The 13,064-nt window shown below is 40.6% G+C and overlaps 1 protein-coding gene across 2 annotated transcripts; it reads left to right on the plus strand.

Annotated features, from left to right (window-relative positions):
• The first annotated feature begins 1,005 nt into the window (after positions 1–1,005).
• Positions 1,006–12,259, plus strand: taf7 (TAF7 RNA polymerase II, TATA box binding protein (TBP)-associated factor). Of its 2 annotated transcripts, none has more exons than XM_037780438.1 (12): positions 1,006–1,194; positions 2,328–2,404; positions 2,503–2,581; positions 3,769–3,902; positions 4,524–4,644; positions 4,798–4,856; positions 5,356–5,428; positions 7,193–7,306; positions 9,341–9,535; positions 10,733–10,845; positions 11,459–11,518; positions 11,876–12,259. In XM_037780438.1, the coding sequence occupies exons 1-12, from the start codon at positions 1,176–1,178 to the stop codon at positions 11,918–11,920; spliced, it is 1,089 nt and encodes a 362-aa protein (XP_037636366.1). In that variant the 5' UTR covers positions 1,006–1,175; the 3' UTR covers positions 11,921–12,259. The 2 variants fall into 2 exon arrangements, with proteins under 2 accessions (XP_037636366.1, XP_037636368.1); XM_037780440.1 differs by having other exon boundaries at positions 2,331–2,404.
• Positions 12,260–13,064: the final 805 nt, after the last annotated feature.

A 13,064-nucleotide genomic window follows, 5' to 3' on the forward strand; every position in this document is an offset into this window, starting at 1 on the left:
ATACGGAAAAAAATAGCTGACTAAAATTGCAAAGGGCTGCTAAATAAGTGATATTTGAGTAAATATCTGTATGTTTTTCCTCCTGTGGTTTTCCCCCCAAAACTCATCTTCGTCACAAGTCTCGCGATACAAAGTACAAGACGAGATAGCGATGTGATGGTCGCGAACGAGCCGGTTCAAAGAGCCGGCTCTTTTAAGTGAACGACAAGAGCCGGCTCCCGTCCGAGAGACTTTTTTATTTTATTTTATTTTATTTTTTACTTTAATTAATTCAAGGCAGAATGATAGGACGATCTTCTCCGCACCACGGGCACTCCATGCACTGACTGTGACTGAATGTTGTGTTAATGATGTCCGTGCAACCAATCAGGTGATGACAGACAAGGATCATACCATCAAGTAGGGAGGGGCGGGGGTGCGTCGCGCACTGACGGTCTACAGGTACAGAGCAGGAGGGAGAGGAGGAGAGAAAGAGAAAGAAGTGCGGTGCACGAATAGCAGACAAGATGAGTGACAGTTGGAAACGAAGCAGCATGTAAAATTATGGTATTCTGGAAATTATAATGTTTAGTATAATTATATTGAATAATTTAAGTGATATATGTGCACACATACTAAACATAGGTCAAAACAGCGCTAAATTTGGCTGAATTATAAAAGGCAGAAGTGGTAAAACGAAGAGCCCTTTGGGAGCCGAAAGAGCCGGCTCTTCTTGGTGAGTTGAGCCAAATGATCTGGCTCACTAAAAAGAGCCGGAATTCCCATCACTAAGGCGAGAGTCAATGTGACATTCGTGTTTATCGGAAATTATTTATTTCTAGTGGATACGTGAATGTTAGTCCTTAATCATTTTTTTCTGTACAATATAATATCAATGGATTTAATTTGATTTAAGACATATAATAAGGTGTATGTTAATCAAGCTATACAACAGAAGTTATGACGGATGTAGTCCGCAATGGTACGCTGTAGCTTCTGGTGCTATAAAGTCACGTTAGAAATTTCCGAGGAGTACCTGAATGCAGCAAGACACAATCCCCTCTAGCAGTCTCGTCTTGGCTTAGCTTTGTGTGGCTAAACTGAGTTGTTTTATAACAAAACCAGCACATTTAGTGTTATTTTTTCTAATTTAATCACGTTTATGCCGCAGCACCGTCCACATCACAAAATCGAAGATGACATCTAAACAGAAAGGTGCGTTTAAAGCCGTTGATCTAGCCCAACTGCTAAGCTAACAGTTAGTTAGCTCTCTCTGTTGTAAACACACTGACTCTGCTGATGCTAATGTGTTGACATGATTTCATTATAATCAGAATTAACAGGGCGAAATTACGATCATTTGGTTGCTTCAAGATGTGAACAGTGTTCACTATTCAAAGATTTCAACGTCAGTAGTTTTTATCAGGTTATTCTGTAGCATTATACACATTACTTTAACGTTACACCGTTACACTAACTGTGACAGATCAACAGTTATAACTGGTTATAACCTAAGATAGATTTATGAGTAATGAGCTGTAATCACCAGATGGTTGCTCTGACATAAAGTTTATTATAATGCCACTTCATAAGAGGTGCAATACAGAGTAAACTTACCTAACTAGTACTAGATCACACACTTGATTTACACTTTACCAAACACAGAGATGTCATTCATACTAATATGTATCAAACTCAATTCATCTTTTATTGAACTAATAATATAATTAATACTTTTGAGAAATGTCTTGATAGTGTTGGCTTTTGTACACGAAAAAAAAATATGATGTATTACTGTACATTTTTTATACTATCCATTAGTGCAATAGACAGAATGTATACCAAGAAGATGTAATGTATATCTAATGTATAACAAGAACCAGGCATGTAGTACCAAAGCAGTTTAGAAATATTAGGATAACAGGATTAGGATAGCAAACATGTAAGTAAGTTCAAATGTGTTTTTAAAGAGGATTGTGAGTTAATTTACTCCAAAATGCTTTTAGTGTTTTGCTTTAGATGGTTAGAGATGTCTTAAGAGGCCCAGTATGAGTGAAGGGCCTTAAAAGCGTTGTTGAAAGCTCAGACATATGAGATGAAATTGGTCAAAAGACCAGACCATCGCAGCAGTAACATACTGTATTTCATATGTTAGTTGTAAATAAGCAAAAAGAGTACTGTCCTTTTAATACTGAAACCAGATACATTGAACTATATAGCTGCACAAGTCAAACATCATTGTGTGTTTCGAGTGTATTGTGTTGATCGTAGTTTCATAAATGCATACCAAATCAACAAGGAAGTTATATTTCACCACTCTTGTTCACGCCGGTGTGTTTTGATTCCAGTAGGAAAGGTCGGCTCAAAGAATAAGGAGGATGCTCCTTATGAGTTGGAGAGCCAGTTCATCCTGAGGCTTCCTTCGGTGAGACACGCTGAAACAGATTATTTCTATGAAATTCAAATTTGACTTTTTTGCTGAAAATGACGTGGATGGATTCATCTTTTTTTTAATTTTTACAGGAGTACGCCTCAACAGTGAGACGGATTGCCCAGTCAAGCAGTATGAACATTAAGGACAGACTCACCATCGAGTTGCACCGTAAGCTGATTTATCACTAGTCTACTCTATTACTACTACTACTGTTCAAACACCAATTTCATTTGTCTTACCAATCGCTATCATATAAAAGCTATCAGGTTATCGATTTGAAATCTAGTCCAGAACTTGTAAAATAAAAGTTAAATAAAAAGGAAATATATCTACAGTGAAACTAAGATTTTCAGTCTTTGTAGTTTGTAATCAGGGACAGGATGAGATATCCTCGTACTAGGACTACTGACCTACGTTAAAGGTCCTATATTGTAAAAAATGAGATTTTCAAGTATTTTACATTATAAAGCAGATATCAAAATACTGTTAAACTATCAAAACGCTCAATATACGGAGAAATACACAGCCTGTATTCAGAAATTATGCGTTTGAAACAAGTTGTTAGGATTTCTGTCCATTTGTGATGTCACAAATATACAATATTTAGACCATTACACGGTTTTAAATGTAAACATTCTAAATGTGTCCCAGTTTATTTCCTGTTGCAGTGTATGTAAATAACATCAGCTGACAGGAAGTAAACATGGACCCAATCTGTTGCATAGCAACGCAATTCCGTTGCAATTCCGTTGAAATGCACTAAAACGGAGCGTTTCAGACAGAGGGTGAATACAGGTATATTCAGGCTGACAGTACGAGGAAAATAAAGTTTTTTTTTAACATTACAGCATGTAAACATGTTCTAATAGAAACACAAAATACAAGTAGGAACCTGAAAATGAGCACAATATGGGACCTTTAATTCACAAACATTGGAATCAGTCTCTTAACAGCAAATATTTAGTCAATTTGGAATTGGTATTTTCGTTTTCAGTTTTGTTGCAATACATTACGAACTACAAATGTCAATTTGAAAACTAAACTCAAGTGTCATGGTCTTTGCTACCAAATAAGGGTGTCAAAATATACCGGTATTGACGTCATTTCAAAATGAATGTTTAATACACATATGATAATAACGTGCAGGCTAAATAATCCAGCGCCTCGTGATTAAATCATTTTGTATATGCTGTTAAGATTACAGACTCTCTCTCCTGCTCTCTACACTCGTATTTTGAGTGCAATTAATTTGCCAAAACGTAACAAAACGTCCTAATGACAATGGTTACCTTTGTCTCACACACACACAACATGTCATTATAATCAATTATGTCGTCCCTCCCTCTTACTTGTAGCTGACGGTCGTCACGGCATCGTGAGAGTAGACCGCGTCCCTTTGGCCTGCAAACTGGTGGATCTGCCCTGTATGATCGAGTCTATGAAAACGGTGGACAAGAAGACATTTTACAAGACTGCTGATGTCTCCCAGGTAAAACCACTGCAGCGGCATTACATTTAGGACTTCATCTTCATAGGATACATCTCTTGTTGTGGTTCTCCACCAGGGGTCCGGGGACCCCCAGGGGTCCTTGAGGGAGTTCCAGGGGGTCCCCAGAAAAATAGTTTATTTTCACTGTTTAATTCACTATAGATTATAGAAGTGAGCCCGTTGTGAGTAAGAGTCATAAGAGTGACTATTCTGATCAGAGGTTTCACTTCTTCCACGGTTACCTCCTCAACTGTAGTTGATAACTATAACATTCTGGTCTTAATCATATCTAACAACCAAAATCCTTTCAGGTGGAGATCCCTGAAGCAAAATCTTATCAAATGGGGGTCCGTGACCTTTAGTGTATCAATTTAGGGGTCCTTGACACAAGAAAAGGTTGAGAACCACTGGGATATAGGATAGAGCAGCAGAAGTTTATAATGTGATATTAATTGGATACGTTTGTTGTTGAGTTTAGGATACTTTTTTTAATGTTTACATTAACATTTAAAACTCAGATTGTGTCTCAGCTGTTCTTGTTTGTTATGATACTGTAAAGAACATCATTTATCAGCAGAATGCAGAGTCATTTATCATTTGTTTTTTGCATCCATGGGTCAGATGCTGGTATGTACACTAGATGGAGACCTTTACCCTCCTTTAGAGGAGCCAACCGGAACCGACCCCAAGAACAAGAAGAAGGACAAAGACAAGGACAAGAAATTTGTTTGGAATCACGGCAGTAAGTCGACAAATATCTACACACACACCAGCTTTTTGGCTTTTCCATCAGTGCTGAAGAACTTGGCACATCAGCAATGCAGGAAGCATAAATTGCCCTTTGCAGCTGATTGAACCATTTTGACTTCACTAATCCTGTTGTTTTTGTCTCCAGTCACCTGCCCTCTGAAGAACACACGCAAGAGAAGATTTCGGAAAACGGCGAAAAAGAAGGTTTTGACATTATTTCATTTTGCCTTCAGCGCTAAACCCTCCCCTCCCCTTTCCCATCCCTCTCTTTAGCATCCCGTCTGATGATACATCTCTTTCCTAGGCTCTCTTCCAACAAAGCATTTACATTTCATACAACAGAAACTGTGGTGAAAGTGAAAACTAAGATTTACATATAAATAAAGCCTTTCCGTCTTAGTTTGCCCCGAAGGCATGCGAAAAAGCAATTTCACTATTGCCTTGATCAAAGTGAAAGCGAGTGTGGTTGAGCACTACACTTCTACTTTGTCTTCTGAATAAATCTTCCTGAAGGTGCAGAGCCGAGTCATATTGATTTGGCCCCTTCTGTTTTTAATCGCTAATGTGCTTCCTGGCATGCAGCCAGCTGCTACCTTGGTGTGTGTGTGAGTGTGAGAGAGAGAGAGGGGGAGAGTCGGAGGAAGAGAGCGAGAGAGAGATGCTGCTAACTCTACTTGTAACCCAATCTCTTTCTTTCTCACAGTACATTGAATCTCCTGATGTGGAAAAGGAGGTGAAGAGATTGCTGAGCACAGACGCCGACGCTGTCAGTGTCCGTATCCTTTTATACACCTACAGATATATTCTGCACGTCCATCTTGCAAAGCCTGAACTGATAACCAATCAGTAGTGCAACCGAGCACAACAGCACTGGTGTTAGGGCTGTTATAATGATACAGGTCATTTCATATCTCGATAATGATATATATCACGATATTGCATGTTTTCTGGTAATTCAATAAATAAATAGTCTGTATGAAATAACCACATGGTAAAAAAAAGCCTATTTTTATACACTCCTGAATTAAATAAGAGACAAATGAAAAGTACGCAGTATTTACTCATTTAGAACTTAAGTGCAAAATAAACGTAACAGTTTCAAGTGAAATTATAGAGACTATGTTTTCATGCATGCACACCAATAGAGTAAGTAGATTAAGACGATAGTTTGATTTAAAGATGAAGTAGACGAGATTGAAGCAAATATGATTTAAAAAAAGTTATTTTTATAAAACGGTCGTTATATCGTGACAGAAGGACATGAAACAAGTAACCTGAAAAAAAATCATGTTCCTCTGTGTCCTCCGGTTCTTCTACCGCATCTGCAAGATTTCACAGACCGGAGGAAAACAAGCAGTAAGAGCTGATCTGAGGTCTGCTGTCCAGCTGCCGTCTATGAGAGCCGGCTGTCAATCACTCGCAAACTCCAACCAAACGGTCAAACTAGGCAGCGCTGATCAAATATGAATCAATATTCTGTTACGTTAATGCCTATTTCTCTCCTCAGATGTTTTCAGAATCATCTTGTAGTGCACGGTTTAGCTGTAAAATGAGAAAGTTTGTGACGCGACTGCCATTGTAAAATCTGGTGAAGGAACGCTAGCCAATAGGAACGCTCTCTCAATGAAATGACCTGTGATTGGTCAAAGTCTGCCGTCACAGGCTAGATTTTCTAAAGCCTGAAAACAGAGCTATGAGGAGGAGCAGAAGTCTAGTTATCTCAGAACACTTGAATTACAATATGCTGAAAGGTTATTATGGAATTTTTGCCCAATGATGCCAAAAATCTATACTGCCTACTGCAGCTTTAACTCAGTTTGATCAGATTTTCTGAGAAATTTGATTTAGTATGTGCTTGTTATCAATTTAGACGACGTAATTGTGTATCACAATATTGCGATACATGATTTAATCATGATGCGACTGCATTGAAAGAGGATAACTGGTGTTTATCTCATATAACAGAAACAGAAACCGCCTGTAATGTAGAATCAGATGGAGATTGTTGTGAATGTGAAATCTAACCCCTAGCCATGACTTTAGCTTTTAGGAAGCCTCAGATAGTTCGTACTATTTCGGTCTTTTTAAGACAAACATAACCTCTAATGTCTAAAACAGGTTGATCTGCGGACCAAGCGGGGAGTCCTGACTCCTGCCTGGCTCACCTGACTTGACTCTATCTAATGCCTTTGTGAGAGAGAGAGATGCACTTTGCAAGGCTATTAGCGCTCTAATGAAACTCTAAACTTGCCTGACAGAATAAGAGCACAGCAGGGCCGCTTTGAGTGCCCGCTTGCTGTGTGTTAATTGAGATGGACTGTTCATTAGCGTTGCTTAGTTGCTCACAGTGAAGCTGGATGCTAATGATAGTTTTAGCGTTTGCATGCAAGCAGCAGACATACACATGACACACTAATTAATGTTTAAGCTTCTCTGGAGCATCATTTGGTTTTTCACCCTTCAAGTCTACTTCAAAGAAGAGTCTTTTAATGTAGGAATACTGAAAGTGGAGGATGTTGACCTTAACACACGATGTTCAGGGTATGAAATCATAGCAGAAGACGAGTCCAAGGAAGCTGATCAGCACGGCTCTCTGGGCAACCTGGACTCCTCGCCCGGCACCTCGGGACACAAGATGGGTCATGGGTCCTCTGGTAAGGGAGACATGATTCTCATAAGTAAATCGTGGCTGTGTATTGCTACCTTGACCACATGGCCTACAGAAACACAGAAACACAACGTAATAAAGCCTGATCGATACGGTATTTTTGAGGCGAATACAGATATTGATATTTGAGAATTAAAATCGATACGGATGGATTGTCTTAAATACATATTTCTACATAATCATGTAACATAAATAAACATTTTTGATGCGAAGACTCTTTTAGGGCGCTTTCACAAGCCATAGTCCGTTTGGCTAGTCCGATTCAGAGTGATTAGACGCTTTTGGTTTCAAAGTGCACAAATTAAAGCAGACCAAATAAAAAAAAAAGTTTCGCTGAGGGGCGTCTCATGAGCTGCCACGTCTGTGCAGGGAATCGCGGACTTGAATATATTGTTGTCGAAGTTTGTTCACTTTGACTCGGCACTGATTTGCTGTGCGCATGAATCCCTTCTCCCCCAGTTCATCTCAAATTACTTTATAAACGTCATTATTATTGTGGACTTTTATTTAGCATATTCTGTATGTTGTCTTCGGCCCAGATGTCAAGCAAACATCAGACTTCTGCAGAAGTTCAGGTTAGTCCTCTCCCACTCATTCGTCCCACGACGAACCGCCCAAACGAACCGCGCCAGAGTTTGATTAAAACGGACTAAATGTTGGCTGGTGAAAGCGCCCTGTGAATATTTTTTAGGAATATGACCAAGATATGCACTCATTGGGACATTTTACTTAAAGGTCCCATATTGTAAAAAGTGAGATTTTCATATCTTTTATATTATAAAACAGGTTTTTAAGTGCTTTTTTTTTTTTTTTTTTTTTTTTATTTTGCGGTTTGAAACAAACCGTTTGGATTTCTGTCCATTTGTGATGTCACAAATATACAATATTTAGACCCTTACACGTTTTTAAACATAAACATTCTAAATGTGTCCCAGTTTATTTCCTGTTGCAGTGTATGTGAATGACATCAACTGACAGGAAGTAAACATGGACCCAAGCTGTTGCCTAACAACGCAATTCTGTTGCAATTCCGTTGAAATGCACTAAAACGGAGAGTTTGAGACAGAGGGTGAATACAGGTATAATCAAGCAGACAGTACGAGGACAATAAAGTTTTTTTTGAACATTACAGCATGTAAACATGTTCAAGTAGAAACACAAAATACAAGTATGAACCTGAAAATGAGCATAATATGGGACCTTTAAAATCAAGTAAAGTAATAGAGACACAGTTTCTAAACTATCTTAAAAGTATCTGGCATTTCCGTACTGCAGTTTCTTGTTCGTTATTGGCTGACATACACACAGAAATCGATATATCTGCAATAAGATAATATCGTCCGATTTATTGGTCGAGCTCTACAAAGCAAGGCCAGTTTCAAGTATAATGTAATTTTGAATGGTGATAAAACTATTGGCCTGTCTGTTTTCATTGTGGTTTAAGAACGTGCAGCTACTTTGAAATGGCTCTTGTCTGTAGTACAATGATTTCTTTGATACTCACCTCACAGGAAAGGTTTCCTTCTTCATTTTGAACATGCACACACCACCTTTGTGTCGCTCTCGATAGCCTCTGCCCCGGTGGTCTGAAATGGAAATAGAGCTCACTCAAGCATTAGTTACTCTTTGGCCTTAAGATTATTTTGACCTCTGGACTCCCCAGAAGACCTTCTTAGCTCCTTAGGTGTAGAGTAAGAGCTTACACTGAAAGGTACTTCAGTGAGGGGTGTGCATGAGTGGCATGACTGATATTTCTTTAAAAATCAAAAGTAGGAGCACAGTGTTGATGTAACAACGACATTTCAAAGACAAAACAATTTGAAAACATTTACGTCCCGCTATGTGAATGTAGCGAACAACAATCTGGAGTTGACTTCTACTGTAGGGCCAAGAGTCATTTGTAATTCACCATGTAAGAGAATCTACTCTGTTCACATTAATCCTACCTGTTTTATGCCAGACGAGACAATCTCCCGAACTCTGTGTCCACGTTATTAACACTAATGTGCTAATGTTCCAGCCCAGCGTGACGAACTGAGGGAGATCTTCAACGACATCAGCAGCTCCAGCGAGGACGAGGAGGACGAAGTGGACCGGCACGAGGACGAGGACCTGAACATCATGGACACGGAGGACGATCTGGTCCGACAGCTCCAAGAGAAGCTCAACGAGTCCGATTCTGCGCAGCATGAAAGTGACAGAAACAACCAGATAGGTGAGATGACGTCACGGTTTCTATTTCATGGTGGTGTATTACTTGTTGTCAAAAATACCTTGCAACTTGCATCTACACTTCAGTGTGAATGCGGATTCTTTTGGCCAACTTGCAGCCTTTCATTTTTCAGTCGTAGCGAGAGATCCTGCATGCTGATTTCAGAACGGACTTGTTGAGCAGAGATAGTCTGACGTGAAGTTAAATCAAACCCCCTCAGATGCTCAAAAATAACCTCAGCCAGGTGTCTGGACTTGATCAGAGCTGAATTTTCTAGGCCAGACTTCACACACTCACACACTCACACACTCATGAGTAGCCATACTTTCACTTAAGTACACGTGCTGCGCCCTCGCCCACAGAGATGCACGCACGCACGCACGCACGCACGCACGCACGCACGCACGCACGCACGCACGCACGCACGCACACAGACAGACAGACAGACAGACAGCTCTCCTCCTCAACTAACCCGTCTGACAGGTGTTGTGTGGCTCAGCGTGCAGCTCAGACAGCTGTCCAGCCTGACAGCTCAATGCCTCCTTATCTACATACATAAAGCTGTCAGTCAGCAGCAGCACCGGTCAGCTCGGCTGCAGCCGCCCAGCAGAGCATCTGCTGATGTGCTGCTGGAGTCTGGCTCTTTACTACGTTTCCGTCAGCACTGCAAAGTTGTAATGAATGGGTCTGCGGGGGCTCCTCCCTGCTTGATTTTGCATATTAGATGGGCAGAGGATTGAGAGTCAGCTGGGGGGGGGGAAGCAGAGGATAGACACAATTAGTTTGGAAGATAGTTGCTGGCGATGGAGCCACAGGTTGTTGTTGTTGCTGTTGTGAGGCACTATCACTTTGGCTGGATTTAATGAGAAGCCTCTGTGGACCCCGGAGCAGACTGATTTAGTTGTGTCTTTTAGTGCTTCGGCCTGCTGGCTCACGTCCTTTTAAATGGATTTGTTGTTCCCATTAACCGCAATTTGTCAACTGAATTGGAGGCATCCTTGTGCTTCAAACAAGCCAAGGTGCTTATCTTATCCTCATTGGCTTTGCGAGTGTAGCGTCGCTCTCAAATTATGTCACATCATCATCTCTCTCCGGCTTTTGCTCTTCTCCGCACAAGGAAGCATAATGCGTGAACGACACGTTGTCTAACTGAGTGACGGCGGTTAACGTGTGTGAACCTCCTGCTGTTTTCCCCTGCAGTCATGGAGTATCAGGTGCAGATCAACGGCGTCAAGGCCAAGCTTCAGGAAACCCGTGCCCGAAAGAAACAGCAGGAGGAGCTCATCATGAAAGTGGAAAACCAGGCTCTGAAAGTAAGCACGAAACACACAAACACACACACTGTGTTTTTCGCTAATTCAGAAACTAGGTCTGCATGTACAGAAACATAAACAAGAACATGCAGATGAGCTCGGAGGCAGAAGTCTTCATGCAGCATAAGTTCTCTCAACAGTGATGTGAAAACATCAAAACAGCTGATTACACACAGAGTTGGAGGCCATTGTTTTGTTTTCTTGTTGGGGGGTATTTTTAAATCCTTTTTCCTCCCGTCAGCCCTTTAACCATATAAGCAATGTAGAAAAAATAGCATGAAAGTGTCTTGTGTCTCTTTAGTAGAGACTTTACAATGAGTGAAACATGAGCAGACATGGCCCCCTTTTCACGTTGCCATTTGGAGCGCTCATTGCCCCCGTGTTTTGGGAGCGTCAAAGCCTCATCTCCAGTCGTTATTATCACAGTTGCAGGGAAAAGGTCAGCCGTCTCTGACTGGCATTCCAAGTGGCCTTTTCCTTGTCAGAGAGGAGATGGTGACACGAGCAGCCCGGGCAGACACACACATTTTAAAGCAATCACGATTTAATGAGGCTCGGCGTGTCGACTCGAACAAATCTTGTTTGTTTCTCTCTCTCTCTTTCCTCTTCACAGAACCGCTTCCAAGCTTTGCTGGATGAGATTATTCAGCAGGAGGAGCGGGAGATGGAGCAGGTAAGAGAACCTTTTCCGTAAAAGCTGAGGGATCAGTGCCTCGCTGTCAGCTCTCGACAGGACTTTACATGAATTCATCTTGTATGAATGTCAAAAAAACATGTTAGCAGATGGCATTGTGCTTGCTGTCCTTTTTTCATGCCTGATAGCACATTCAAATTTAATTTGTGAAGCGGAGTCCTTTTTTGCAGCTATGGCATAGTGGCCACCCACTGTCTGAGGGGTCGTTGTTTGTATTGACAAATGAAGGCAGCAAATTAATGTGAAAAGACGTGTTAATCATCATCCACTTACCCTCCAATTACACCCTGGGGCTGTCGGGCATCAATCACCACTTCTGTTTTTCTGCTTCAACAGCTGGCCTCCCTGCAGGAGCAGCTGGACTCACTGATAGAGAAGTGACCACCAGGGGGCAGCCTCATGTCATCTTCAGCCACACCTACACACACATGAAGAGGAGGAGGAGGAGGAGGAGGAGAGCCTTCATCCAGGGAGGAGGAGGGAGTCTTTATTAGCCGACTTGCTGTGTCATTCCTTTCAGTTAGTCATCTCAATGCATGACGCCGTACATCATACTGAGAATTAAAAGTCAATATTTTTTATTAGGTTGAAATGTTTATTACTGTATGATTTAAGTGTTTGATTGGCTTCAACTGTGAATATTTTTGCTTGTACTCACCTCAACTCACCTTTGTATTTCACGACCTGTAAATGACGAATAAAATACAGTGATAAACAAAATAATTGGAAACTGTCAATTTGTTTTCCATGTGGGTACCGATTTACGCGTGGGCAGGTCGATGTTGGTCATAAATGCTTTTCCTGTAGGTGGATGAAGTGAAACGTAAACAAAGAGCGTACAGTATATTGCCAAGAAGTGAAAGTCAATTGTTTGTTCCATTGCAACATCAGCGATCAGCAGCAGAGCTACACTTCCGCTATTTTGGACTGAAAGCGACGGACGGCAGTAAAACGTCCGTCTAAAAAGTGCAAAAGTTAAACAAAATATATTTTTTTATTTTATTGTCATAGTCTATCAAAATGGCCTGTGTTGAACTATAAAATATTAAAATAATAAGCGTTTTCAGTCCAAAATGGCAGCAGAGTTTCGTCTCTTTGCTTCTATACTCTGTAACGGAAGTCAGAGCGTCTTTTACGTAATGTGATATTTCCACGTGAAATGTAATAAATGTAGGCCTCCGGTGTTTTAAGTTGCTATGGGGATTTAAATGAAACGTGATTGGTTGATTGAAATGACGCCGTTTGGACCAAAAAGAAAAAGAAAACAAAGACATTTTAATATAAATTCTCTCGTATTTCTCCCAATTTATGGCAATTTTTCACATCTTTTTTTCTTCAGTGAGTGAGAGAAGGAGAGGGAACTGGAGAGTACTAAGAGAAAGAAATACTCCAGCAGGAGCATAAAATTAATGAATGAAAACTGATTAATATTATTCTAGTTTATGCCAGAGATTCACTAAAGTTCACACCAGAGGGGCGAATTATTCAGTTCTCTTTCCTGAGAATTCAAAGTAAAATTAAAAGT

The sequence above is a fragment of the Sebastes umbrosus genome, chromosome 9 (assembly GCF_015220745.1).
Source record: "Sebastes umbrosus isolate fSebUmb1 chromosome 9, fSebUmb1.pri, whole genome shotgun sequence".
Classification (NCBI taxonomy): domain Eukaryota; kingdom Metazoa; phylum Chordata; class Actinopteri; order Perciformes; family Sebastidae; genus Sebastes; species Sebastes umbrosus.